This window comes from Paroedura picta, chromosome 9 (genome assembly GCF_049243985.1).
Source record: "Paroedura picta isolate Pp20150507F chromosome 9, Ppicta_v3.0, whole genome shotgun sequence".
NCBI lineage: Eukaryota > Metazoa > Chordata > Lepidosauria > Squamata > Gekkonidae > Paroedura > Paroedura picta.
In genome coordinates, this window is record NC_135377.1 from 39,744,412 (window position 1) to 39,770,560 (window position 26,149).

At 41.6% G+C, this 26,149-nt stretch overlaps 1 protein-coding gene and 1 non-coding gene across 2 annotated transcripts in view; both read left to right on the forward strand.

Moving 5' to 3' along the window:
- The first annotated feature begins 225 nt into the window (after positions 1-225).
- Positions 226-26,149, forward strand: part of PRKDC (protein kinase, DNA-activated, catalytic subunit) — a 100,779-nt gene continuing 74,855 nt past the window's right edge. Inside the window, exons 1-23 of the mRNA XM_077352448.1 lie at positions 226-437; positions 2,204-2,280; positions 2,641-2,733; positions 3,143-3,217; positions 5,099-5,207; positions 7,358-7,470; positions 8,683-8,782; positions 10,382-10,437; positions 10,527-10,557; positions 11,666-11,823; positions 12,444-12,590; positions 14,854-15,018; positions 15,201-15,369; positions 15,946-15,995; positions 16,904-17,041; positions 17,322-17,474; positions 17,644-17,768; positions 19,206-19,365; positions 20,179-20,265; positions 21,635-21,754; positions 22,250-22,409; positions 23,497-23,603; positions 25,136-25,226. Coding sequence (XP_077208563.1) covers positions 272-437; positions 2,204-2,280; positions 2,641-2,733; positions 3,143-3,217; positions 5,099-5,207; positions 7,358-7,470; positions 8,683-8,782; positions 10,382-10,437; positions 10,527-10,557; positions 11,666-11,823; positions 12,444-12,590; positions 14,854-15,018; positions 15,201-15,369; positions 15,946-15,995; positions 16,904-17,041; positions 17,322-17,474; positions 17,644-17,768; positions 19,206-19,365; positions 20,179-20,265; positions 21,635-21,754; positions 22,250-22,409; positions 23,497-23,603; positions 25,136-25,226 — 2,650 coding nt within the window. The 5' untranslated portion in view covers positions 226-271. The remainder of the gene's footprint in view (positions 438-2,203; positions 2,281-2,640; positions 2,734-3,142; positions 3,218-5,098; positions 5,208-7,357; positions 7,471-8,682; positions 8,783-10,381; positions 10,438-10,526; positions 10,558-11,665; positions 11,824-12,443; positions 12,591-14,853; positions 15,019-15,200; positions 15,370-15,945; positions 15,996-16,903; positions 17,042-17,321; positions 17,475-17,643; positions 17,769-19,205; positions 19,366-20,178; positions 20,266-21,634; positions 21,755-22,249; positions 22,410-23,496; positions 23,604-25,135; positions 25,227-26,149) is intronic.
- LOC143845293 (U6 spliceosomal RNA) lies at positions 12,327-12,430 on the forward strand. Its single transcript, XR_013234348.1, has one exon. It is a non-coding gene; the product is annotated as a U6 spliceosomal RNA (small nuclear RNA).

Here is a 26,149-nt window from a genome sequence, read left to right on the forward strand (position 1 = left end):
CTCATCATGCCCCCCCCCCTCACGTCTGACCGATTTCGTAGCCGCAGAGTCGAAGCGGGGCAGCCTATTGATAGTGGCAGGGTAGTGAAAACCGCCACAGAAAACTGCGCCCGGGGCACGGCGTCCAGCCTTGGGGTGACGATGGTCTCGTCCAGCGCCCCTTTCCTCTTGGGAAGCCAATCGCCGCCTTCGCGCCCGCCCACCACGGGGTCTGGCCCCGCCCCCTTCCCTCTGGGCCCGGTGCTTGCTGGGCGGCCGGGCGGGAGGCATCATGGCGGCTCCCTCGCCTGTCGCCGGCGCGGGGCTGCAGGGGCTTCTGCTCCAGCTGCACGGGACCCTGCCAAGCCCGGACCCTGCCGGCGCCGCTCTTCGTGGCCACAGCGTGGTCCGTTCCCTGGCCGAGGCGTGCGTGACGAGCCGCGGGGAGGTCGTTCGCGGTGCGTAGGCGGCGCCTTTGAGAGCAGCGCGGGGGCTCCAGGACGGGCTTTGGGCACTTGGGGCGCGGGTTGTGGGAAAGACTTCATTACAGTTAGAAGCTTTTCTTCCCGCAAGCGGGTTTGCAGCTGCGGAACTCCCGGCCGCCTGCCCAGGCGCACTTTGTCGATCCATCGTTGCTGCTGAATGGCGCAGCCTCTTGCTTGCATTGATTTACACACCGTCAGCCGCCTTGTGTCTCGCCCCGAGGCAGGTGGACGACAAGTACCGTAACCAAGTGAATAAACGTATTCCAGTACTTCCCGCAAACAACAGCCACCCAACAGTAGGGCTACACCTTTTATATTAGGGCCAGCTAAAATGTGGCATTATAGGAAACAAGTTTTTGAGTTGCCATTATCATCATCATCACTCCCAATCATAAAAGCAACAAAACCAGAGCCCATTCTGCCCACATTAGATAATGCACTTTCAATGCTGAAGTAGATTTTCCTGTTCTGTGCAGGAAAATCCAGCTGCAAATGCACATTGGAAGTGCATTATCTGTTATGTGCAGAATGGGCCCAGGCCAACTGGGGGCAAGACTAGACGTTCCCCGAGAATGTTGGAAAATAGGACTCTGTAAAAAAACTGAAGGACCTCTCTTGAAAAATGGTCTGATAAAGAGCAGATAGGCTCTGGAAATACATCTTGAGGGTCAGTTAAAAGCAAATGGAAGAAATCACCTTGTTAAAGCTCCTGGGAGTATTTAGAATTCACTAGGGGAAGAAAATCCATATTCTCTCGTTCCTAGGGGTCATGCAAACGGTTTTGAATGCCCATTAAGCAGGAAATGGTTTAGAAAAGAAAAACAATGGCAAAGGTTTGAAGTTGGGCTGTGAGCAAATTTATCACGAATGTAGTGTAATAATTCCACAAAAAGTTAACTTTTTCTGAATATAATCATGAATATAACTTGCATAAAATAAGCAAGCCAGTTAAATATGTGAGTATTAGCACTTGCCAGAAGACATTTGATAGTATTAATTGTAGCATGAGATTGACCCATTATGCACAGGGGGAATAACGCACATTCGGGGTGGAATGGCGGCGACTAAAATCACGGATAACGCACAGTGCCGGCTGCAACCGGCTGCAGCTTCGGTGCCGAAAAAGCCGCGTCAGTGAAACGTGGAAGAAAGCGCAGCTTCCGGGTGACCGGGGCGCAACCAGAAGTGGCGCCGGGATCGCCACGTGCATAATTGGTTACTCTGGGTTGTGCCGCCGTCACGCCCCGTGCATAACCGGTGTGCGTCGCGTCTTCCCCCTCCGCGTTTTCCATGTGACCCGAAATTGCCGTTTCGGCGGCCGTGCATAATGGGCCAATGACAGTCAATCTAATAGTTACAGTGCTTCACTATAATTCTATAATGAGAAATACCTCGATTATAGTGGAATGCTTTTCTAAAGGGAAAGGTATTTACTATAAACCTGTAGTTGAAATTTCTCAAATTTCACATTTCTGTACTGAAGGAGAATAATTTTAGACTGAAACATTAAAGAACTGTGGGCACATTCCATCATTCCACAGGAGGAATTCTGTTTCATTTGTATGATACGTAGATGTGAACAGATGTTCTATATAACTAGGCCCATAAGCTAATTTATATCAACTAGTAATTTGATTACCTTTAGATGTTTTTATCTGTATAATATGTATTCTAGAACCATCCATTTGTAGAAATTTGCTTTGGTGCATGCTTTTAAACCTTTATTTTCTCTTCTACAGCTTTACAGACTTCATTGGTCTTTTCTAAAAAGGATGGGTTACTTGCATTTATCCACAAATCACTGAGCATAGAAGAAGTAAGTATTAATCATAGTTTATATCATGCATGCAAATGGTCGGTAATAGTTGCTTCCTGGTTACAAAGCAGAGAAGTGTTTTTGATTCCCCCCCCCCCCCCCATATGCCTTGTGGCGCTATGAGAATGGTGGGATGTAAGTCAAATTAAATAAACAAATAGGAAGAGATAAGTTATTTTTTCCCTTTTAGGCCAGCCTGTGCCACAAAAAACGAACATAGGTGTGTCTGGATTGGTAAAATGTTTTTTGAGCAAGTAATCTATTTGACAAGTCAATTTGAATTCTTATTAATTTCACATGTTTGTTGTCTAATTGCTTCTATGGTTTGGAGAAAATATTTTTAATGTGATCTATTTTCAGTTTCGTGATTGCAGAGAAGAAATATTAAAGTTTCTTTGTGCTTTTCTGGAAAAGATTGGACAGCATGTTCACCCTTATGCACATGATGTAAAGGTAGGTGAGGGAAATGACTAGCTTTTAGATGAATATACTTGTTAAACCTTTTTTAGTTACATACTCCCCTGTTCATTCTAACACTGTCAACAGTCAAGTTACTGTAAGTAATAAACAGAATTACATACTTAGCATTGTATTTTCAACTCTGTCCAGCAATAATAATCTAGCATTTTAGGCAATAATAATCTAGCATTTTAGTATAAATCTAGCATTATTGTTAACACATCCAGGGTACTTTGAAAAGTGCATTACATGTTTGGCATTTTACAAGAGCATTTAAGGGAAACAGGACGTACTTTTCTGCGCATGTAGACTGGTATCCTAAGGAAAATGCTGAAGAACAAGTTATTGCTTTTAAAATGTGGTACATCAATTACTGATTTGTTTATTCTCTTTTAACGTGCAGCGAACATGTATTAGTGTTTATACAAAGGATAAATCAGCAAAATGCAGGATCCCAGCCCTAGAGCTACTTATTAAGGTATTTATTTAAGAAATTTTAGCCTTCTTTTCTCCAGAAGAGAACTTAAGCAGCAAACTTTGTATTAGAATATCTGTCAGTGCCATCCTTACTTCCTTCAAAACTCATATATTTCACTGAATTTATAAAGGTGTAACTTGGTTGAGAATTGCACTGTAGGGTACAATTAGAATGATACTCAAAATTCATTGCCATAGGAATGTTACAGTAGTATGTTTTGTAATTGTAAATTAATCTTTAAGTCAGTGATATTCATGGTAGAAAGAATATCAAACTTCAGGAGGAAATATGCATCTCTACTCTAATGGCAGAAAGCGAAGAGGAACTAAAGAGCCTGTTGATGCGGGTGAAAGAGGAGAGTGCAAAAGTTGGCTTGAAACTCAACATCAAGAAAACAAAGATCATGGCATCCGGCCCTCTCAATTCCTGGCAAATAGATGGGGAAGAAATGGAGATAGTGACAGATTTTATTTTCCTGGGCTCCAAGATCACTGCAGATGGGGACTGCAGCAAAGAAATTAAAAGACGCTTACTCCTGGGGAGGAAAGCTATGGCAAATCTAGACAGCATCCTAAAAAGCAGAGACATCACCCTGACAACAAAAGCGTTTAGTCAAGGCTATGGTCTTCCCAGTTGCAATGTATGGCTGCGAAAGTTGGACCATAAGGAAGGCCGAGCGTCAAAAAATTGAGGCTTTTGAACTCTGGTGCTGGAGAAGACTCTTGTGAGTCCCTTGGACTGCAAGGCGAACAAACCGGTCAGTCCTAGAGGAGATCAGCCCTGACTGCTCTTTAGAAGGCCAGATCCTGAAGATGAAACTCAAATACTTTGGCCACCTCATGAGAAGGAAGGACTCCCTGGAGAAGAGCCTAATGCTGGGAGCGATCGAGGGCAAAAGAAGAAGGGGACGACAGAGAATGAGGTGGCTGGATGGAGTCACTGAAGCAGTAGGTGCAAACTTAAATGGACTCCGGGGAATGGTAGAGGACAGGAAGGCCTGGAGGATCATTGTCCATAGGGTCGCGATGGGTCGGACACGACTTTGCACATAACAACAACAACAAAACACAGAAATTGCAGTATGTCTAATTGCAACTTTATCCTTGTTTCTGGGAACATATAGTTTTTCATACTTATGTGTAAAATAATCAAAGGTTATTGCAGTAGTATGTTTGGAGATTATCTTTAATCTCCACAATGGAGATTATATTTAAGTAAGTGATTGCTAGGAAGAATTAAATACCTTTGGGAAGAGAATACAAAACAGTTTTGCATTTCAACCCCTCTTGGGGTCTTCTTCAGTGGTTTAATATTTAAATACACTCATGCAATGTAATAATGGGGACTATAAGGTGGTAAAAATATGAATGCAGAGGCTCCCACATGTATGAAATGTGTCTTTATATAGCTCTTTGAATCCCCCAAGTAAAATATTCTTCAAAGTGCCAGCCTTATTGAAGCCCTCTCTCACCCTGAGGGTATTCTTATGTGTCTCATAGAATGTTGTGTCATTAATCCATGTGTCAGAATGCTTTGAATTTGTGTAATAGTGCATGATATACATTGATGTTTTAAAATTTTATATGTACACATGAATTGAAATAACTGTATGCATTTTGATATTTAATATATTCTGCTGCTGTTCAACCTTTTAGGTTCCTAGCTTGTGTATACAAGTTGTGTTCCTTTTTTGCTCTTCTGTTTCAGTACAAAACAGCAACGCATTAATGGCAGCTTTTATTTGACAACACATTTTCCTGGCATCTTGATCTTTATCCAAGAGTCTATAAAGACTGACATTTTGTTATAAAGAAAATATGGTATTCTGTTATCTTGTTCTAGCTTTTTAAAATGTAATGGTTATTACAAATATCTTTCTAGCTGCTTCACAATGTACGATCAGCTGGTGTGATGGAGGACATGAAAGTTGGAGAAATCTTTAACAAATTCTATTGTGAACTTTCTGTAAAAAGTAAAGTTTCGGATACAGGTAATTCTATATTTATGTTAACTTTTAAAAGCTGGAAAATGGTGTGTCACCAGAATTAAGTCTTACGCATTCAGACATAATCCAGTAAAAATAAGCTTAGGGTAGTTGTACTCCCTGGTTCACAGCAGGCCTCATTGACAATCACTGTCATTGTGTTCTAGAGCAGCAGTCCCCAACCCCTGGTCCGGCGACCGGGACCCGTCCGTGGATCAGTTGGTACCGGGCTGTGGCTTCTACTCGTCCTCCTCCCTGGCTGCTGCCTCGGGGGCTGCCCTGCCACTCTGCTGCCAGCTCACCTTTGGTGCTCTCCGGCGGCCGCCATGGCTGGGGCTCCCCCTCGGCATGCCACTGCGCAGCTGCTGCTGGCAGCGCCCCCCAGTGGGCGGTGGGAAGTCAGGGGCACCAGTGGGAAAGCAAGTGGAGCAGGGGCTCAGGCGGAGGCGACGTTCCTCGGCAAAAGACTACCCCCCCCCCCGGCCTCAATAAAATTGTCAAGTGTTGACCGGTCCCTGGTGATAAAAAGGTTGGGGACCACTGTTCTCATGTGTATTCCCTGTGCATTGTGCTCAGAGTTAGTAGGGCTGTTTGATAGACATCTGAACAACAAAGTGCCATACCTTAATTTTACAAATCAATAAAAAGTTTAATACCTCAATTTTATTTCAGTATGCACTTTTGAAGCTTGGCTGCTTAGTGCCTCCAGTGGTACAAACAGTTTGCCATCCTGAAGTGCCTGTACCACACGATTCAAGAAAGTGCCCCAGCCTCCTTTGTCACATGCCATGACTCTTGGAAAACATAAATCATGGGCTGCTTCACTAGCTTCCTTATAAAATTTAGCACTGTGAACAGCCCAATTTCACCTGCATATTTTCTGTCTCTCAAGCTGCTCATAGAGGCAGCGGATGACATGGCAACCAAACAGCTGACAGTCTTAGTACCGCATCACAAAGGCTACAGACCTAAAAGCACTCTCCTGAGAAGAAGCTCCATGGAATAAATGGGAATTACTTCCAAGAAGGCCTCCTTAGGGTGCTCCTCAGCAGGCATAGCTTGCAAGTGCACTCACATTGCCTTGTCTTGCTACCAAGTCAGAGGCTTTTTTGCGTCGCACTCCCCTATCTCCCAAGTTTCATGGGAGCTTCCAGTGACAAGAAAAAAAGCCACATGATTCCCAAGCTGCGTAGTGACCACAACTTAGTTTGGGTTGGTTATTGCTGTATTTGTTACAGGTTTTTGAGTGCGGCTAAATAGTGCCGGCACCATTGTTTTAGGTTTGTAGGCCATTTGCCTCTTTGAAGGCTTGACCCTATGCTAGCAAATATAGGGTTTCTCCTTGTGAAAATTGTATCCCGTAACTGTCTATAACCTAGCTAGTTTCCTTTTTGGTTTATCTGTTACTCAACAGATAATTATTCTTCCTTGTGTTCTCCATGTTCGCTGACATGGATTCTTCACCTTACAGAGTGTGAATATTCTGGAGCTACAGCTAAGGAATTATTGCTTCTTTTTCCCTCTTCTGAAGAGGAAATATCTGATCAAAGTGTTTGGGCTTTAAGGGATGGGATGAGCACCTTTCCATTCATTTCCCTTCTGACTGCTGTATTATGAGCAGAAACCTATAGTTGTTGAAGATGTGGCAGGTGTAAAGGCTTAGAACTGCTACCAAGTATGTTAGCTTCTTCCTTTTTTCCAATTTTTTTATAATGGTGGCAATAAAAAGTATAATCAGTCTTACCTTTTCTCCTGGCCATGGCCCTGACCTGGATAACCCAGGCAAGCCTGATCCTGTGAGATTTTGGAAGCTAAGCAGGGCTAACTCTGACTGCTATTTGCCTCCAAGGAAGACGAGGGGTCATGACACAGAGGCAGGTAATGGCAAACCACCTCCTAACGTCCCTTGCCTGGATGTCAGATGAGCCTCAGATCTCCTGGTTATACTACACATGCCATACAATAAATAATTAATAATCTCAGTCACAGAAAACCCAGGTAGGATTAATTTTCGCTTTTTGTGGCTATTAGAATAAAAGTGCTAGTATACACGGCAAAGATAAAGGTCAGGATAGGGAGGGTGGGCACAATGAAGCCATTGATTCAGCTGTTTCCAAATAAATGTATGATTAGGATGCTGAACTTTTTTTTTTAAGTGCTGGAAAGGATTTATGAGCTCCTTGGAGTCTTGGGAGAAGTCCAACCTAGTGACATGCTTGAAAACTCTGAAAAACTATTCCGAGCTTATTTGGGTGAACTGAAAACACAGGTAAGGGGATGGAGTTGTGGGACATTGTTAACATTTTGTATATGTTTTAACGTGTTCAGAGTAAGTATTTTAAAATCTTCCTTAACTGAGTATAGGTAATTTTGGGGGGAAAGATTTGCTGTTTCCTAACTTGAAGTGTCAGCACCTTGGAATGGGTAGGGCGGAAAAGTTATAATCAGTGCTAGAGGGAAGATAGGAGCAATATACTAGAAAAGTGAACTGTAAAACTCTTATTGTTGTGAAACAGAATCCTAACCATTGTTACTGTTTACTTCTTTATGAGCATTAGCTACGCTTGTTACACATACGCTTATAAAAAAGTTCAGAATACTCAGCTACCTTTGCAGTCTATCAGAACTATTAACTATATCCATTTGCTGATCTACAGCATAACTTATTTCATTGGGAAATTCATCTAACTTGTTATGTTTTGTCAACAAGGTCATAAGGAGATTCTGGTTTTGTGTAATATACAATGGGCACAGTTTTTCAGAAGTTGGTTGCAAATAAGTCCTATTGAAAACCATGGAATGAAATTTCGTTGACTTCATTCAGTTTGATTAATTCCAGGACTTAACCATTGCTGACTTTTGCTGGATTGAGTCATAGAATCATAGAATCATAGAGTTGGAAGGGGCCATACAGGCCATCTAGTCCAACCTCCTGCTCAACGCAGGATCAGCCCTAAGCATCCTAAAGCATCCAAGAAAAGTGTGTATCCAACCTTTGCTTGAAGACTGCCAGTGAGGGGGAGCTCACCACCTTCTTAGGCAGCCTATTCCACTGCTGAACTACTCTGACTGTGAAAATTTTTTTCCTGATATCTAGCCTATATCGTTGTACTTGTAGTTTAAACCCATTACTGCGTGTCCTCTCCTCTGCAGCCAATGGGAACAGCATCCTGCCCTCCTCCAAATGACAACCTTTCAAATACTTAAAGAGGGCTATCATGTCCCCTCTCAACCTCCTTTTCTCCAGGCTGAACATTCCCAAGTCCCTCAACCTATCTTCATAGGGCTTGGTCCCTTGGATGATTCCTTGGAAATGTGTAATTCCTTGGAAATGTGTAATTGAAAAGAAAATCCCCAAAATTTGTAAAAGAATCTGTCTCAGTTCTTGTAGCAATAGTGTCTTTTATTATGCGTTTGTCTTAGAATATCAATCTGCTTTGGTATGTGACTTGACCCTAGCCCCCTCCTCCCATTTTTTTAGATGACATCTTCGACAAGAGAGCCCAAATTCCCAGTAGTAGCTGGGTGTCTGAAAGGGCTGTCTGCACTGATGTATAATTTTACAAAGTCCATGGATGAAGGTATAGTAATTTTCTTTTTTAAAACATTCTAAGTTCCTTGAGAGTATCATAGTGTTACTCAAGACTTCATGAAATAGCTCCCTCCTAAACTTTGTAGAGATTTGACCATTGGTCCCCCAGTTCATAAGCCTTGCAGGGCTCACCAGACCAGATTCTCTGCACCTCCATTTCTGTGATATGTCATAGACAGTCTGAAGTACCAAGATCCATAGCTGTCATAGACTGACTCTCTCCCTCCTCCCTTTTAGCAGTCCTGTAGTGGAGTCATAAGCAGAATCACAGTAGAAGGGTGGAGCTCTCTCTAGGATTGTACTGCTAATGATTTTGGTTCTCCAAAAATAGACCTCCTTTCGTCTGACCTTTCATGTATTTGCTAGCAATGGAGGCAAAGTCTCTATCCTCCTGTCCTTGTGCTTCATATCTAAGGAAGGCCTTACGCCGGTTCACAATTATGCTAATACAGTGACAAGTGTTCTCAGTGGATTATTTAATCCTTTGCGTTTATCTTCATTTACTGGATGTATTCACTGATCCTAGACATAACTTTTTCCAAATTTCTACATTTATTATTATGAAGGACTAGATATTAAGCCCGCTGTGGGCAAAATACAGCGGGCCCTAGGATGATGGATGGGTGGAGGGATGGGGTGAAGGAAGGAGGAAAAGGAGAAAGAGAGACAGAAAGACAGAAAGAAAGGGAGGAAGATAGAGACAGAAGAAGAGGGAGAGAAACAGGTAGCCAGAAAGAGGCAGATGGAGGAGAGGGAAGAAGGGAGAAAGGGAAAAACAAAAGGAATGCTGGGAGGAAGGGAAGGAGAAAGGGAATGCTGGGAGGAAGGGAGGAACAGAGTAAGGTAGGTGGCCTTGGGACCTTCTGCTGGGCCCAGGGGCAGGCTCGGCTGCCCCAGGGCCCGGCAGAAGGCTCGGGACGGGGGCGGCAGGCTTTGCGGCCTACTGCCGGGCCCAGGGGCAGGCTCGGCTGCCCCAGGGCCCGGCAGAAGGCTCGGGACGGGGGCGGCAGGCTTTGCGGCCTACTGCCGGGCCCAGGGGCAGGCTCGGCTGCCCCAGGGCCCGGCAGAAGGCTCGGGACGGGGGCGGCAGGCTTTGCGGCCTACTGCCGGGCCCAGGGGCAGGCTCGGCTGCCCCAGGGCCCGGCAGAAGGCTCGGGACGGGGGCGGCAGGCTTTGCGGCCTACTGCCGGGCCCAGGGGCAGGCTCGGCAGGCGAGGCTGGGCCAACCAGCCAATGGGGAGCCGCGCTTTGCGCGGCTCCCCATTGGCTGCTTGGCCCTCGAGTGACACTCGGAGGGCCCAATCAGGAGCCGCTTCGCGGCTCCTGATTGGGCCCTCCGAGTTTTTATCCCGGACAGGGCCCGCCCTAACTCCTCCCCACTTGCCCTTACTCCTTTATTCCTCCCGCTCCTCCGGAGCGGGGGGAGGGTTAAAGATTGGTTTAATTTCATGTGGTAAGAAAACTAATATGGACCTATGTTAACAAAACTTATTTGAAGAATAGATTTTTTAGAAGACCTGATTTCTTCTTACCATATTGATAAGAGACTTAATATCATACTGACCATATCATGGTTGTTTCAACTTAGATCCACAGACTTCAAAGGAGATATTTGATTTTGCAGTGAAGGCAATAAATCCACAGGTATGATGTATGCTTATTCAAAATTATCATATTTGATAATGTATCTTTGAGTAACAAGTTTTTTTATGGTAAAACCTTTGGTATTGCAGGTTGACTTGAAGAGATATGCAGTGCCTCTGGGTAAGAATTTTATTTTATATTGAATACACCAACGAAACAGCCATATTTTAGGACAGCTGATTATTTTTGCTTAAATAGATATTGCACTTGTACCTTTTTGCTTATAAGAGGTAAAATAGAATAATAATTAAGTTTGTCAAGCACACAAAGCCTGCTCAAGATCCCGGATCCCAGAGAAATCAACTTGGCCTCAACCAAAGCCAGGGCTTTCTTGGCCCTTGCACCAGCTTGGTGGAATGAACTCCCAAAAGAGAACAGGGCTCTGCAGGACCTAAAACAGTTCACAGAGCTATTCTACCAGGCCTATGGTTGAGGCCTACAGATCAACAGCTGTCCTCCCTACAAACAAAGGAACATAAGGATTTGGGGAAATAATGTCTAGATGCCAGCTACTGACAACTACACAGCACAGCTACTGACAACTACACAGCATAAGAAATGAAAATGAATTCGACAAACTCCTTAGATTTTAATGTTAATTTTCTTAATGTTTTGATGTTAAATTCTAATTTTTAATGTGGAAATGTCTTAACTCTGTTTTTATAAATATGGTAAGCCACCCTGATCCCTCACAGAAGGGCAGCATATACATTGGAAAGTAAATAAATAAAATACGGTAATATTAAAAAAATATGGACAAATTATTTAATTTTTAATTTCTGCCCAAGTATCTAATTCTATGGATGTATAGCTTATTGTAAGAGCCTCATGTGGCACAGAATGGTAAGGCAGCCGACATGCAGTCTGAAAGCTCTGCCCATGAGGCTGGGAGTTCAATCCCAGCAGCCGGCTCAAGGTTGACTCAGTCTTCCATCCTTCCGAGATCGGTAAAATGAGTACCCAGCTTGCTGGTGGGTAAATGGTGATGACTGGGGAAGGCACTGGCAAACCATCCTGTATTGAGTTTGCCATGAAAACACTAGAGGGCATCACCCCAAGGGTCAGACATGACCCAGTGCTTGCACAGGGGGATACCTTTACCTTTATGGCTTATTGTAATTCACCAAGAAAGGTGAAACTTCTGGCCTGTTAGAGCATGCTGGAACCAGCTAAGTTGTCTAGCTGGAACAAAATTTTAAATTTAAATTAAATGTTTTAAAATTTGCAGCTGGTCTACATTTGTTTAGCGTGCATGCTGTCCAGTTTAGTACCTGCCTTCTGGACAACTATGTCACACTGTTCGAAGTGATGTCTAAATGGTGTGGCCATCAAAATGCAGAACTGCGGAAAGTTGGGAATTCAGCCCTAGATGCATTTCTTAAACAGGTAAATAAATGCAGCTTATGATCCAGTATTTTATCCTTTCTCAAACTAGATGCTTCTCTCTGGTTAGTGAGCTATAGGAGAATCTTTACTCTCTTTCTCATAATTTTATTTCCTGTGTCTGTTTCATATTTATCTTTGCTAGTCTCACCATGGTTTCTCCTGTTTCTATGGGCATACAGAAACAAACTGCTCAGTTACAGTGTAATATACCTTGTAGGTGGGAGTTTGAGTGCAGTTGTAGTTCAGCATGGGAGCTAGTGCACATTCACTCTATTAAGAGGTATTTCTGATTATGATATGTTTTACCTGTACTTTCATATAATAGTTCTCACAGCTGCTGAGATCTATTTTGCTCCTTTCATCATAATAATGTATGCTGATGGATATGTAACAGTATATATGCAGATTGTGACCTTTACCTGTCTGGTTTGAGGAGGCTATTATCGAATAGACTCTGGGTATAATAATTAACTATAGTTTTTCTTCTTCCCTTTTTTATTTTTATGCTTGCTTCAGCATATAGACAGAAACTGGAACAGTACTGAGAAGATTAGCATGGGCCCTGTTCAAGGAAAAGAAAAGCAACTTTTAATTTGTTAATTTGTTTAATTTATTTGCAGATCTCTATAATGGTTGCAAAGGATGCAGAAACGCACAAGGGCACGCTGAACTACTTCATGAAACAATTTTATAGTATTATTAGAAAGATGGACTCCAGCAACAAGGAACTGTCTATTGCTATTCGCGGATATGGACTTTTTGCAGCAGTATGTAATTTATTTCTTTACACAGTAATATGACAGAAACATTGCATATTTAGCACGTTTTGCTAAAGCTTGTTGATATATTGCAGGATTCTCTCACTGGAGTGTATAGCAGGGTTATGCATTCAGCTAATTTTAGCTGGAAAAAAATACATCAGTATTTTTCAGTATTATTTCGGCCAGATATCTGTTTAATTTTTTTTTTTTTTGGCTATCCAAAATGGCCAAGCCTGAAAACCCCCCAAAACATTTGGAATTTTTTGGGAGTGCTGAAGTTAAAGGGTGTTTAAAGGAGTTGAAGTCCCATTAAACACCTTTCAAGTATGTTCGTGCCTTCAAAAAGGTCTTTAAAGAGATTGCAGTCCCTTTAAACACCTTCTGAGTTCACTTGCTCTGCATCTTACAAACTTTAAAGAGAGTTTAAAGAGACTGCAATCCCTTTAAATGCTTTTCTCCCCTCCACTGGAAACAATGGAGACACCGTCTTTGGGGCCCCATGTAACTAGACTCCCTTATCCAGTCTGGTCCCTCTATCACAAAAACAGCCCCCCAGTGCCCAAGATACTCTCAGGTCAATTATCCATTACAGCTTATGAGGACTCTAGAGTATAATGGTCTCCAGCTATTATAATGGAGCTGGAAAAAATTGGCATTCTCCAATATTTGATAAACCCAGATACCATGCCAGCATTGGAATTCAAGCATATTGGGAAATACTGATATTTTTAGGTTCAATATACCTGAACCTGAAAAATACTCACCTTTTTTGTATACTCCCTAGTATATAGTACATCCTTGAAGTGCTTTAATTAGACACGATAAGGTTTTTTGTTGTCCTTTAAACCTTTAAAGGTAAAAGGTAAAGGTATCCCCTGTGCAAGCACCGAGTCATGTCTGACCCTTGGGGTGACGCCCTCTAGCGTTTTCATGGCAGACTCAATATGGGGTGGTTTGCCAGTGCCTTCCCCAGTCATGACTGTTTACCCCCCAGCAAGCTGGGTACTCATTTTACCGACCTCGGAAGGATGGAAGGCTGAGTCAACCTTGAGCCGGCTGCTGGGATTGAACTCCCAGCCTTATGGGCAAAGCTTTCAGACGGCTGCCTTACCACTCTGCGCCACAAGAGGCTCTTTTTAAACCTTTAGGTTTCCTGAATTAATTTTGGAATTTTGAAAATGTTGGCATTTAATAATTGGACAAATATAAGCAAGGATTGGTGAGATACTGGGGGTGGGAGGGATACCACCAATCTACCTTCAACTCACTGAACCTCAACTCTACTGTTTTATGGGTTGGGCTGATATTGTGGTGGCACCACAGGCTCATGCTTATCCCCACAAAGGCAAACTAGCAAGGAGGTGAAATCTCATCCACATTCTGCTCCCCAAACTCTTGTCCAGCCATCTGTCCTCCACCCTGCCACTCTGGGGACAGTGGCTTGTGCCTTCCTTTACTTGCCTACAACAAATTCATAGAAATGGGGAATCTGGGGAATAGGTAGGGGCTGAAGGTTGAAGAAAAAATGAGAGTCGTAGGTGGGTTGAGTAGAAGCATTGCTGTTGACCAGTAAAGAATATGTAATTATCTTTCCTAGGTTTTTTTGGCATAGGTTATGTAAAAATGTATTCTTAATTTTTCTACAGTTTGAAAATTAATAAATTCATAGGTGATGCTAGAAGTTCAGTATTATTATAGCTTGAGGCCCATGAAGATTTTAAGGGAAATCAAACTAATAGGTTTGATGCAGAGCTTGAGGATTAGATGAGTAACTTTGACTCACCTTTTTCTGAACCTTAGTCTAGTACTGTAACTCGGGGTAACTGAACAGAAGCATGGTATTTTTTCTTCTTGTAGCTGTTTGACCTGCCTGTTTGTGTTGCCTAAATGAGCGAGCAAGCAGTAGAAGGGGTTATTTAGGTAAAAAAAAGATTGCTCTTGCCGTCCATATCCCTTTTCATGCTCTCTCACACACACACATGTGCCTCACAATACTTATGCTCCTGGGTATGATTATATGAGAGGTATGAATGGGATCTTCCATTTACCCTAATGGCTCTTTGCACAGCCTGCATGTGCATCCATATGTGTGAGTACTTGGAGAAAAACAGTGTTTTGAATTTGTCAGGATCTTCAGGACGTGGATCCTGCATCTGTGAGGATGACCCTTCCAGTGTCATGAATCATCTCCAGTGATGACTGGAATGTGGATTTTAATCTCATCTTAGTCTTAACTAATAAATATTTGTGTGTTTTTTTCTTTTTAAAGCCATGCAAAGCTATCAGTTCTAAGGATGTTGATTTCATGTATGTTGAGCTACTTCAGCGCTGCAAGCAGATGTACCTCACTGAGGCAGAAACCATGGATGACCACGTATATCAGCTACCGAGCTTCCTTCAGTCAATTGCAAGTGTCATATTCCACATAGATACAGTAAGTACACAATTTAAATCTCATTAGTGAATCTGTTCCTTTGTAGTTAGGAACTGAGTGAACCAACAGATGATGCGGATTGTGGCATCATTAATATTTTCTCTTTTGAAAAACCTTAAATGTTTTTATTTTAGTAAATTTGCAAGTGTTGTGTCCTAATATACCATTTTTTTTCCTTTTAGATTCCTGAAGTATACTCTCCAGTTCTTGAACGCCTGATTGTGGTGCAGATAGATAGTTTCCCACAATATAGCATAAAAATGCAGTCTACATGTTACAAATCCATTGTAAAGGTTTTTTTAGCCCTTGCCACCAAAGGGCCTGTATTGTGGAGTATTATGAGCACTGTGGGTGAGTTTTTAAAAATCTGGAGATGATTTTTGATTGATTGCATTTTAGTACTAGTTGAAGTTTGGGAGAAGTTTGCAAAGTATTTATTGAGCTCTGGGAATTGTTGAAGTCCTGTTATTCAGCACAGTTCCAGCTGCTGCCTCTTCAAATATTCTCTTCCCCCTTTCTCAACTTTTAATTCTCAGTACATATGAGTAATCAGTAGAGCAAGATGTTAAGGACAATAGTTGCTGATTTAAATGTGCTTTTAAATTTTACAAAGGATTCCAGGGGCCCCTCCATACGGAACAGTTAGCAGGAGTTCTTCTTGCCTGAGGTGCTGGGAGTGGGGGGGGGGGGGAAGCTCGTATTTTTGTGACTTTTTTCCAGCACTGGAGTAGGTTTGAGTTTTAAATGTTTTAAATTCTGGGCAGTTTTTATCTTTTATTTTTGTAATTGGCCGCAAGACAATCCTTGATACTGGCGGATAATAAATCTAATAAATGTATGCCTGCATGTATTTATGTTAGAATATTCAGACTTCTCTTACTACACCTAATCTTTTAAAAAGAAGTGTTGAAATATTTTTATTTTCAGTACATCAAGGTCTGATCAGAGTCTGTTCTAAACCACTTGCCTTTTTAAGGGTAAGTTTGTTGGGGAATAATTTTGGTATTAAAAATATGCATAAAGTGGAAAAAATGTTCCTTATCACATTCTTTTTTGCCTTTTTTGTATACTGTACCCTATTTTGTTTCTTTATTTCAGGTATCAGGGATCCTCAGCTTGAGGTGAAAATGTTAAATAGTGCAATTGGTGCTACAATTGTGTACAAAGTGTATTATGGATTATCCATATGTAACAACCCACTTGTTAAACCTTTCATAAATTAAAGTCACCTTGACCAGTAGTGTAAAATAGTTTGCCTTTCCTTCCATCACATGATCGACACAGCTGAGGCAGCTAGTAATACATTAGTGCTTTTGGAGCACCTCTGGTGTCTGTATATGCTGGTCCATTCTACCTGTGTGTTTCTTGAGTTATATTTTGCCCTGGGGGACATGGAATAGTAACTCTGTGAAATCTTTAGTAGTTTGATAGTTTTCTGCTTCTCCATAAATCTATTGTCTGCAACTTATGTCACTTTCAAAATATTTTGAATTTGCTCCTAATCTTTAGCATTTCACGGATACTGTTATAAGTTATACTTGCTAAGCTATTTCAAGTAATACAATTATGCAGCAATGCACTTGAATTCCAGGAGACCTTCTTTTTAAGAGTGAAGAAATGTATATCGTAAATGTCCTGGCAGTGCCACAGAATAAAATAGTTAGTATATGCTGGCACAATGGGCCTCTGTTGTGTTTTTCTTCTGAAGTCAGGTAGTCATATCAGAGTTGCTCCAGTTTAGGCACAATGGATTGCACTTATTTTTTTTAATTATTAGCCATGTTAAATTTATTATACCATAATAATATCCTAAGGCTGACTGTGGATAGTTGTATGCACAGTATAATTTTGCATATGTTTATTTCAATACTGTGGTGACTTGTAGGAAAATTCTGGAACAGGCATTTCTGCATCAGAAGAACATCCTGCTCCTGGAGAAGTTAGATCTGGGAAGTGGAAAGTGCCAACCTATAAAGATTACCTGGATATTTTTAGAAGTTTACTGAGCTGTGATACTATGAAGGTAAAAAATGCTAAGGTATACTGTTTGACAGAGAATTACTCTGCTCTCCAATACATTTTCCTGTCTTTCCTATATAATTTCATACCCAGCTTACCTAGCTGTATCTGTCTGTTTCTCCCCATTCTTCCAGTTTTCTGAAATGCCACTATGCCTGTATTTATGGCATAAATCCATTTGTGCTTCTGTATCATGTCTTCTGAGACACTTGCGTATTTAATGCAGTTCATAATTTAGGAATAACTTTTTTTTTTAATCTGAGTTATCTTTTTCTTCCAAATAGGACTCTCTGTTGGTAGATGAAACTTGTCTAATGGCAAATTCACCATTACAGTCTCTAAATCGTTTGTTGTATGATGAGCTCATAAAGTCAATCCTAAAAATAATTGAGAAGCTGGATCTTACAGTTCAGAAACAGAATGTTAATGAAGAGAAGGTAAAAGATTGGTTATGGAGAATTCTGAGGTTAATTGCAGATTATTCCAAGCTGTTTAGATTTTAGTAGGTCACAAACAGCAGTCCTTTTGTAAACTGCACAGTGCACCTGCAGAACAAGAAAAAAAATACATGATGCCAACTAAAATATCTGTTCCCTTGATTTCCAGCTCCCCCGGGATACAAATGATGCTGATGCTGATCTTACAATTCCTACTTCTGATCCAGCCGCAAACCTTCATCCTACCAAGCCTAAAGATTTTATAGCATTTATCAACCTAGTAGAGTTCTGCAGGTATGATATAGTCCGTGTATTTTAAAGAAGCATCAGACAGAGTTGTGAATTACACTGTGCTGTGCACTGATCTCATTTCCTCTATTGGTTACCGAGGGAACCAAACCCTGCTCAATTTTATCTGGGAGTTGGAGATTACATAGCCTTATGGGCAAAGTACTTTTTCACTCAAATAGCAATTTTCTTATAGTATTCAATGGCGTAAGGCATAAATATGGCCAATTGAATTGGCTTTAAAGGGGGATTAAACAAATTCATGGATGGTAGCTTACCAGTGACTATTAGCCGTGTTCACCATAGGACCATAGATTTGATCACACACAGCTGCTGCTGTATTCATGCTTTTAGTTATTCTGCTTCTGTCCCTCTGTGCTATTCTGTTACCAAGCTCCCACTCATGATTGCCCTGTCTTAAGGGATTTACTGTTTTATCCTATTCAATTCTGCACCCTTCTAATCCTGTTCAGTGCACTTGGAAGGGTGTAACACTGTTTAGGTTTGATTGAACTGTTAGAGTTAATGACAAAGTGGAGTTTCAGGAGCAATTTTTGAAAAAAGTAAGCAAAGTGGCACACCATACCACATTTATATATTTACTGCACTATCATTCTTTATATTTACTTATTTTGCTTTCTATTTCTAATCCTCCACTTCTGGAAAATATGATAGTACCATTCTTTGAATTCTACTATGAACTGTTTGTTTTTCATCATATTGCTGCCATTGTTTTGTATGCTCTTATTTTAATGGTTGGGGGTTTTATTTTGGGGATAACTTGTAACAGTAGGGGCTTCCGATCTTTTATAAAAAGAGTTGCTGAGTTTTCTTTCAGTAAGATAGCCAATTTTGCCATCTTAGCAAGTTCTCTTATTTTAAAGATCCAGTTCTCTATTATTGGTATTTGAAGGTCTTTCTATTTCTTAGCAAAAACAATCCTTGCTGCTGTTACCATATATTGAAACAGGGTCCTATATTGTTTATCCACTTCTTTGTCTATTAATCCAAGTAGGAAAACCTCTGGTTTAAACTGGAATTTTATCCTTAAAATAGTCTGTATTCCATCATGTATCTGAACCCAAAATCTTTTAGCGTTGACACCAGTCCACCAAAGATGGAAAAAGGTGCCTGGAATTTCTTTACACTTCAAGCAAGTATTTGCCATTCCCTTATGTATGTTAAAGTCACAAGTGTTAAATACCATCTGTACATTATCTTGTAAAAGTTTTCCTTCAGAGCCATACTAAGTGTAAATTGAATCCCTCTTTTCCACATATTTTCCCATTTCTCCAAATGTGTATTATAACCAAGGTTCTGGTACCATTTGACCATCCATTCTTTAACCTGTTTGTTTTCCATGTCTACCTTCAAAAGTAAGTTATACATGCTTTGCAGTGTAACTTGATGGTTTCCCTGTTGCTTTTCTCTTTATCTTCACAGAGACATCCTTCCGGAGAAGCATATTGAATATTTTGAACCATGGGTGTATTCCTTTGGTTACGAACTGATTATACAGTCAACACAATCACCTTTTATTAGTGGATTCTACAAGCTACTTTCCATTGCCATGAAAATTGCTAAGAAAATAGAATATTTTGAGGTGAAAAATCATATATAAGTAGAAGACTCTCTTTCCAAAGTGTTCAATGTAGTATTAATGTTCTGTTGAACATCCTATGAGGATAGAAGCAACCTAAGAGGACAACTTACTCACAACAACCTATTAGGATATGTTGTGGTGAGAGAGAAAATGAGTGGCCCCAGTTCACTCAACAAGCTTCATAGCACATTGGGGAGTTGAACCTGGATCTCTCAGATCCTAGGTCAACCATAGAATTGTCACACTGGCTCTCAAAAATCTATGGGTCTAAACTGCCAGATCCTTAACGTTGTGTTCAGAGGATTATTGTATGCAGTTGTACACATCCTACACCAACAAGTTCCCTGCCACGTGTTACTTATATACTAGGGGGCAAAGCCTGCTTTAAAAGTGAACTAGAAGTTGCCCCCACCCGCCTGTCAGTTGTTGCAGTGGGAGCAGGGGGAGAGTGGGCCGGAGGGCAGCATGGGCAAAACCCCATTTTAAAAGGGCCCTAGGAGCTGCCAGCTCAGAGTTCCTAACTTTTGAAATTGCTTTCAAGTTCTGAGTTAAAATTGGGGCAGATACCACAAAACATGGGAAGTTCGTGTATAGTAGCTTGTGATCCCATGAATAGTCTTGATGCTTTTTATAAATAAGCATAAATTGTAAAATTTTAAAAGGTTGTGTGGATCTGTGCACATGACTTGGTATACATTACTCTTTTCCGAATACATCCATTATCCAGTAGCATATTTTTAAAAATTAGAATACTGAAACTATTTTTAAGTATGGCCAAATGTGTACCATTCTGCATATTCTTCTGCTTGACAGGGTGTTGGTCCAAAGAGTAAAAACAAGAATCTTGAAAATCCTGAGAAGAGTTCCTGCTTTGCATTATTTGCAAAATTTGGAAAAGAGGTAAACAGATTTTTTGTATCTTTATTTTATATGTATGTATGTATTTATGAGCCTCTTGTGGCGCAGAGTGGTAAGGCAGCCGTCTGAAAGCTTTGCCCATGAGGCTGGGAGTTCAATCCCAGCAGCCGGCTCAAGGTTGACTCAGCCTTCCATCCTTCCGAGGTCGGTAAAATGAGTACCCAGCTTGCTGGGGGGTAAACGGTAATGACTGGGGAAGGCACTGGCAAACCACCCCGTACTGAGTCTGCCATGAAAACGCTATCGGGCGTCACCCCAAGGGTCAGGCATGACTCGGTGCTTGCACAGGGGATACCTTTACCTTTACCTATGTATTTAAAGAGTCTTGAGGTTCTGGACAAGAGAAAAACGTGATTATGTGACTTTCCCAGACAGTTTTAAGTGTAAACTGTATGCTTTGTACAGATTGCATTACTTAAATACAAACACACAGACTTGGCATCAGATGACTCCTTACTCAGGGCTGAAATATAATTAATCAACCTCTTTTTACATTAAAAATTAGCTGATTTTAATGAAGCTTTAATCTAAGAATTTTAAGAATTGCAGTTTTAACCTACTTCATATAGTAATAGCTCCTAAACCTTTTGGGTTATACAGAATGGAACATAGCGTCAGGGCTCAGTGGTAGAGCAACTGCTTTACAAGCAGAAGGTCTCATGTTCAGTCCCTGTCATCAGTTAAAAGGTAGACACATGTAGAATGCTGGAGAGCTGTTAACAGTGAGAGTAGACAGTACTGATAGATGGGTATGATTCATGTGTCTTCGAAGACGTATTTTCCAGGACTACTTGAGTTTAGGTGGTTCATTTACAGGGCGTATTAATATTACACCCTATGCCCACCCACCCCGAGCATGATGCTGTGGGTTCAAACTTACTGGTCATTCCTGGCCCCAAGGAAGCACTCCTGGCCTCGACCCAGGGCTAGGGCCTTCTCGGTTCTGGCCCCTACCTGGTGGAATGAGCTCATGGGAGAGCTGTGGGCCATACGGGAACTTTCGGCATTCCACAGGGCCCGGAAAATGGAGCTATTCCACCAGGCCTATGGTCGAGACCAGGGTAGTGAGGAAAATCAGTCCCCCCCCGTCCCCCCCGGTGTTAGGCAGCAGTTAGGCCATTTACTATCTTTGGCCCCTCTTTCTACCCCTTACTAGAGGTTGTTTGGGGGTTAGGGGATTGAGGAATCACCGCCATTTTTGTTCCAGTTTTGTTCTATGATTTTGTCAACCTGTTTTTAATGGGGTTTTTATTGGTGTTTTTATTGAACACTCTGTAACCCGCCACAAGCCTGTCTCGGGAGTGGCATTCTTAAATTTAAGAATAATACTAATCTATCTCTCTTGCACTAGGTGACAGCAAAGATGAAGCAATACAAAGATGAACTTTTAGCCTCATGTCTGATTTTTGTGCTTTCCTTGCCACATGACATCATCATGCTGGACATCAAGGCGTATATTCCTGCCTTGCAGGTGCGTAACAGTGAATGAGTAGCAGAGCCATTTTGTGGATTTAAGTCCCTTTTCCATGTTTTTACTTATAAAAGAGTCATATTTAGATTGGGAGTTTTAATGATGGCATTTTCCTTGGGCCAGTGGGTGAATTAATAGGCAAATGTATAGTGGCTTTATTATGAATCATTGTTAGCCTACATATCTAATCTGTAACTCTTTGCAGAAGTAGGTTTACTTAAAATGTAAACATTAAGGATGCATTTTCCCAAAAAGAAGATGAATGTGAATGCAAGATGATTCCACGTGGTGGTGGGAAGATATACACAAATAGTTTATTATAAAATGTGATTTTAAAATAGTGCTCTCTTTTTCTTAACAGCATATGTGAAAAAAATTAGTTTTCCATTCAGGAAAACAGGATATTTTACCTTACTGGTAGATGGGAAACTTCTGCTATCCAAGGATGCGCTTAAAAAAAAATATCTAACAGTTTTCTTTATGCTCCCTGAATAGAATGCTTTTAAGCTGGGACTCAGCTATACACCAATGGCTGAGGTGGCCCTGGATGCCCTGGAAGACTGGTCAGCTCACATACCTAGATACACAATGCAGCCTTATTACCAAGATATCCTGCCTTGCCTTGATGGTTATTTGAAAACTTCTACATCAACAGGTACAGGTCTAAAAAGGAATACAGGAAACCAGAAATTAGATGTTTAAGAAACCTTGTATTCACAGTGGACTAGTTTGCAGAACTTGTTGATGTGGAATACATCCTCTGGTGCGGCTCCTGGGATGAAAATGGATTAGGACGTGACGTCCATAGCTCTACCTAGGGAGTGCGCCAGAAGAGGCTTGGGCAGTTGCAGGGTGCTGTGGCAGGTGTTTGGCTGGGGCTGCATGGACCATTGTGGGAGGAGGCTGGGCCACCACTGTGCTGCCCAGGGAGGCGTGGGCAGTCGCAGGGCAGAGCGGCGACTATGTGGGCCATCGCCACCCTGTCCAGCTAGGGGATATTGTGAGGCGGTACTGAGGCCTTCAGCGCTGCCGTGAAGGTGAAGAGAGAGAGCAAGGGGGAGGAAATAGGGAGTCTGGGTGGTGGGGGAGGCCCTGGGGGCTGGGGCAGAGGCCACGCGGCTTCTAGGGGAAGGGTGGCTGCCTTCCAGGCCTCCGGGGGCCAGCGCAGAGGCCGCAATGCCCACGCAGGCCCAGGTGTTGCCTTCCAGGCTAGAGGAGGCCAGGGCCCTCCTGGGAGAGGAGGTAAGGAGGGAGGGGAGAGGACTCTTTCTGTATGTGTTTGTGTGTATGCGGTGGGGGGGGAATGTAGAGTAGGTCAGGGAAGGAAGAGTCAAGGGAGAGGGGAGGAGTAAGTGGGGAGGGAAGGGATTTGCATGTGTGTGTGTTTGGGGGGGGAGTAGATTAAAGCGCTCCAAAGCAGGTATGTGCCCCACATACCTTTGAGAGCCTGCGTCACTACTTTTATTGCATTCTGGAATGTCTTTGTCATTAGTATATCTGAGCTGGTGCCTCCCATTAGAAGGATGAAGTCACACAGGCCTGTCTTTGAGTTAGTGGCATCCATCCTAAAGTCTAGTGGGTTTTCTCTCCCTGCAGTCAGCAATAGCTTATTAAAAACACAGTGGAACCACTGCTACTACTAAGACTATAGTTTAAGAGTGTCTGTTACTATGAAAGTGCAAGATAATTTATTTCTGTAAATATCATACATGGGCATTAATAAATTGTTCCTTATATATTAGATGACTCTCAGAACAACTGGGAAGTGAAGAAATTTTCACAGGCTGTCCAGAAGGGATATAACAAAGTAGTGATACAGCGTCTGAGGAAAGCAAAGATTTTAGCAGTGGTAAAGTTTCTTTGTACTTATCTAGAGTATTACTTTCTGAACTGGAAGGCAAAAAAAGGGGGGTTAGGCAGCTACCATTCTGTGCTTGTATGAGGCATAAAAGATTATCTTTAGTGTAAAGAAACAATGTGCTTGCAGCCAAACACCCTGAATAATAAACAAGAAGAGCCAAATCTGGATTTATCATGAGTAGTTTTGAACATAAAGTTTCTTTGTAGTTCACATAGTCTGTTTTTCACAGGGGAATATTTTCTTGTGTGATTTTTGGATAACACGTCATGCCTCACTGTGATCGGCTGGGTACGAGTCCACTAGCGCCTTTGAGAGCAACAAGATTTTCAGGGTGCAAGTGTTTAAGAGTCAAAGCTCCAGATCTGATTAACAGAGTTTTGACTCTTGAAAGATTATACACTGGGAATTCTGTTGGTCTCTAAGGTGCTACTAGACTCCAGTCTAGCTCTGCTGCTGCAGACCAGCAGAGCCACTCTCTAAAACTATAATCAGCTGATCAACATGTCAATCAACAGTTTGTGAGTTTGTGGATAAAGCTGTTCTGACCGAGCAGTGATATCAGGGCTCTCTCAGCCTCACCTCCCTCACAGGGTGTCTGTTGTGAAGAGAGGAAAGGGAAGGTGACTGTAAGCCGCTTTGAGACTTTTTCAGGTAGAGAAAAGCAGCATATAAGAACCAACTCTTCGTCTTCTTCCCCCCATTCTGTAATTTCAACATTTCTCTGAATACGAAGGTTCTGTTTAGCCATCATGGCTAATAGCTTCTCCTTTTTTGAAGCCTGAATTGAGTTCAGGTTATTAGGTTAGGCATGAAATTGAAGAAAGGATAAAGTGCATCAAGTAGATGATGTGTTTGTGTGTTTTTGTGCAACCACAACATCAAATGCAAAAATTAGTGGATCAGCTGTTTTCAGTGCCATCATTGAATTAGGATCTGGGAGGTGCAGGTCTGAGTCCCCACTCTGCAATGGAAGGTTGCAGGATGACTTTGGGCCAATCACCTGTTTTCATCTTAATATTTCCTTACAGGGTGGATGTTGTGATAATGAAGTGGAGGAGAATAATGTTGCAGCTTGCTTTGGGTCCTCATTGGGGAGAAAAGCAGAATATAAATATTTAAATTATTAAATAATTTGAGGGAAGGACATGGTTTAAATTTTTGCAAATATTTTCCCAATACTAAGAAATTCTACTTCAAACTCTTAATTTGTTTGAATGTGACATTTAAACCCCTTTTTCTTTATGTTTTCTTAAATTGAAATGAACATGCAAAATCAGATCTTGCTATTTAGGGCATAAAAATATTCTGAAAATTTACCAGTTCAAATTTTGGGGGGGAAAGCTCTCATCACTCCTTTGAAATAATGGAATTCTAGAGAAATCTGAACAAGAAATTTTTAATTTCTTCCTTGCCGTTTAAAAACTGTACATGTAAAATGCTATTAAACTAAACATGAGTTAAATAGGCATTCCTTTTATACACATATGTTGTTCCTTATTTGTGATTATATTTTTATATAGGAAGAAGATCATTCACTGGAAGCCATAAGAATGAGAGTAGTATGTCTTCTTGGATCTCTGGGAGGACAAATCAATAGAAATTTAGTTACAGGTGAGGCCTAAAAATCTGTCTTTAAGTGTATAAATCTAGACTACTGCATTTTGAGACATCAGTTTCTGTGCCCAATGATGCATGAGAGAGGAATATGGCTAGGACCTCCTTTTCCTCACTGTTTCTTGCCTCTCCCCTGCAGCTGTCCCAAATATCCCATCATGCTACTCCTTAGGCACATGGAAGGAAAAATGAAGGGAGTCAGAGGTTTGCAGCAGGTGGATGGATCAGCGAAAATTGCCCCTCCTTCATTTCTGGAAATTTTCCACAGGATGTAACCTGAAGTTTTTAAATTTAAAACTGGGCAGGACTTTTCAAGATCATGGATTGTGTTGTTTTCTTCTGTACTTGCCATTTTGTGTTATTTTGGAGACGGGTCCAGTTCCTAGAATCTGTGCATTTGGTTTCTAAATGAGTATTACTCAAAACTTAGTTGTGTTACGAATGATTTGCTTTTGGCTTCAGTCTGAGCTTGTGGAATGATTAACGGTACGGTCTACACAGAACTCAGGAAGTTGTGTGAATGGTGAACCCAGTATTTTTTTCCCTCAAAAAAAAATCACATGCAGGTTAGAATGAAGGATTAAGTTCTAATAAGAATCACTGTGGGTGGGGGTTAACCTCATGTTTTGCTAATCTACCTGCTGCCACTTTTGATTTCATTTTGTTTTGTGCTTTTCTTTTGGTTTCATGCTTTTTATTCTGCCTAATTTATGTGTCTGAACACCACTGGAAGCACTTCAGGAAGGCAGTTAATAACCTGAACTTGGTTGTTTTTTTGCTGTCAAGTCACAGCTGACTTATGGCAACCTTAAAATGTTTTGAAGGCAAAAGATGTTCAGCGGTAGTTTGCCATTACCTGCCTCTGTGTCATGTCCTATCCAGATACTAGCTGGGCCTCCCCCCTTCTTAACTTTCAAGAT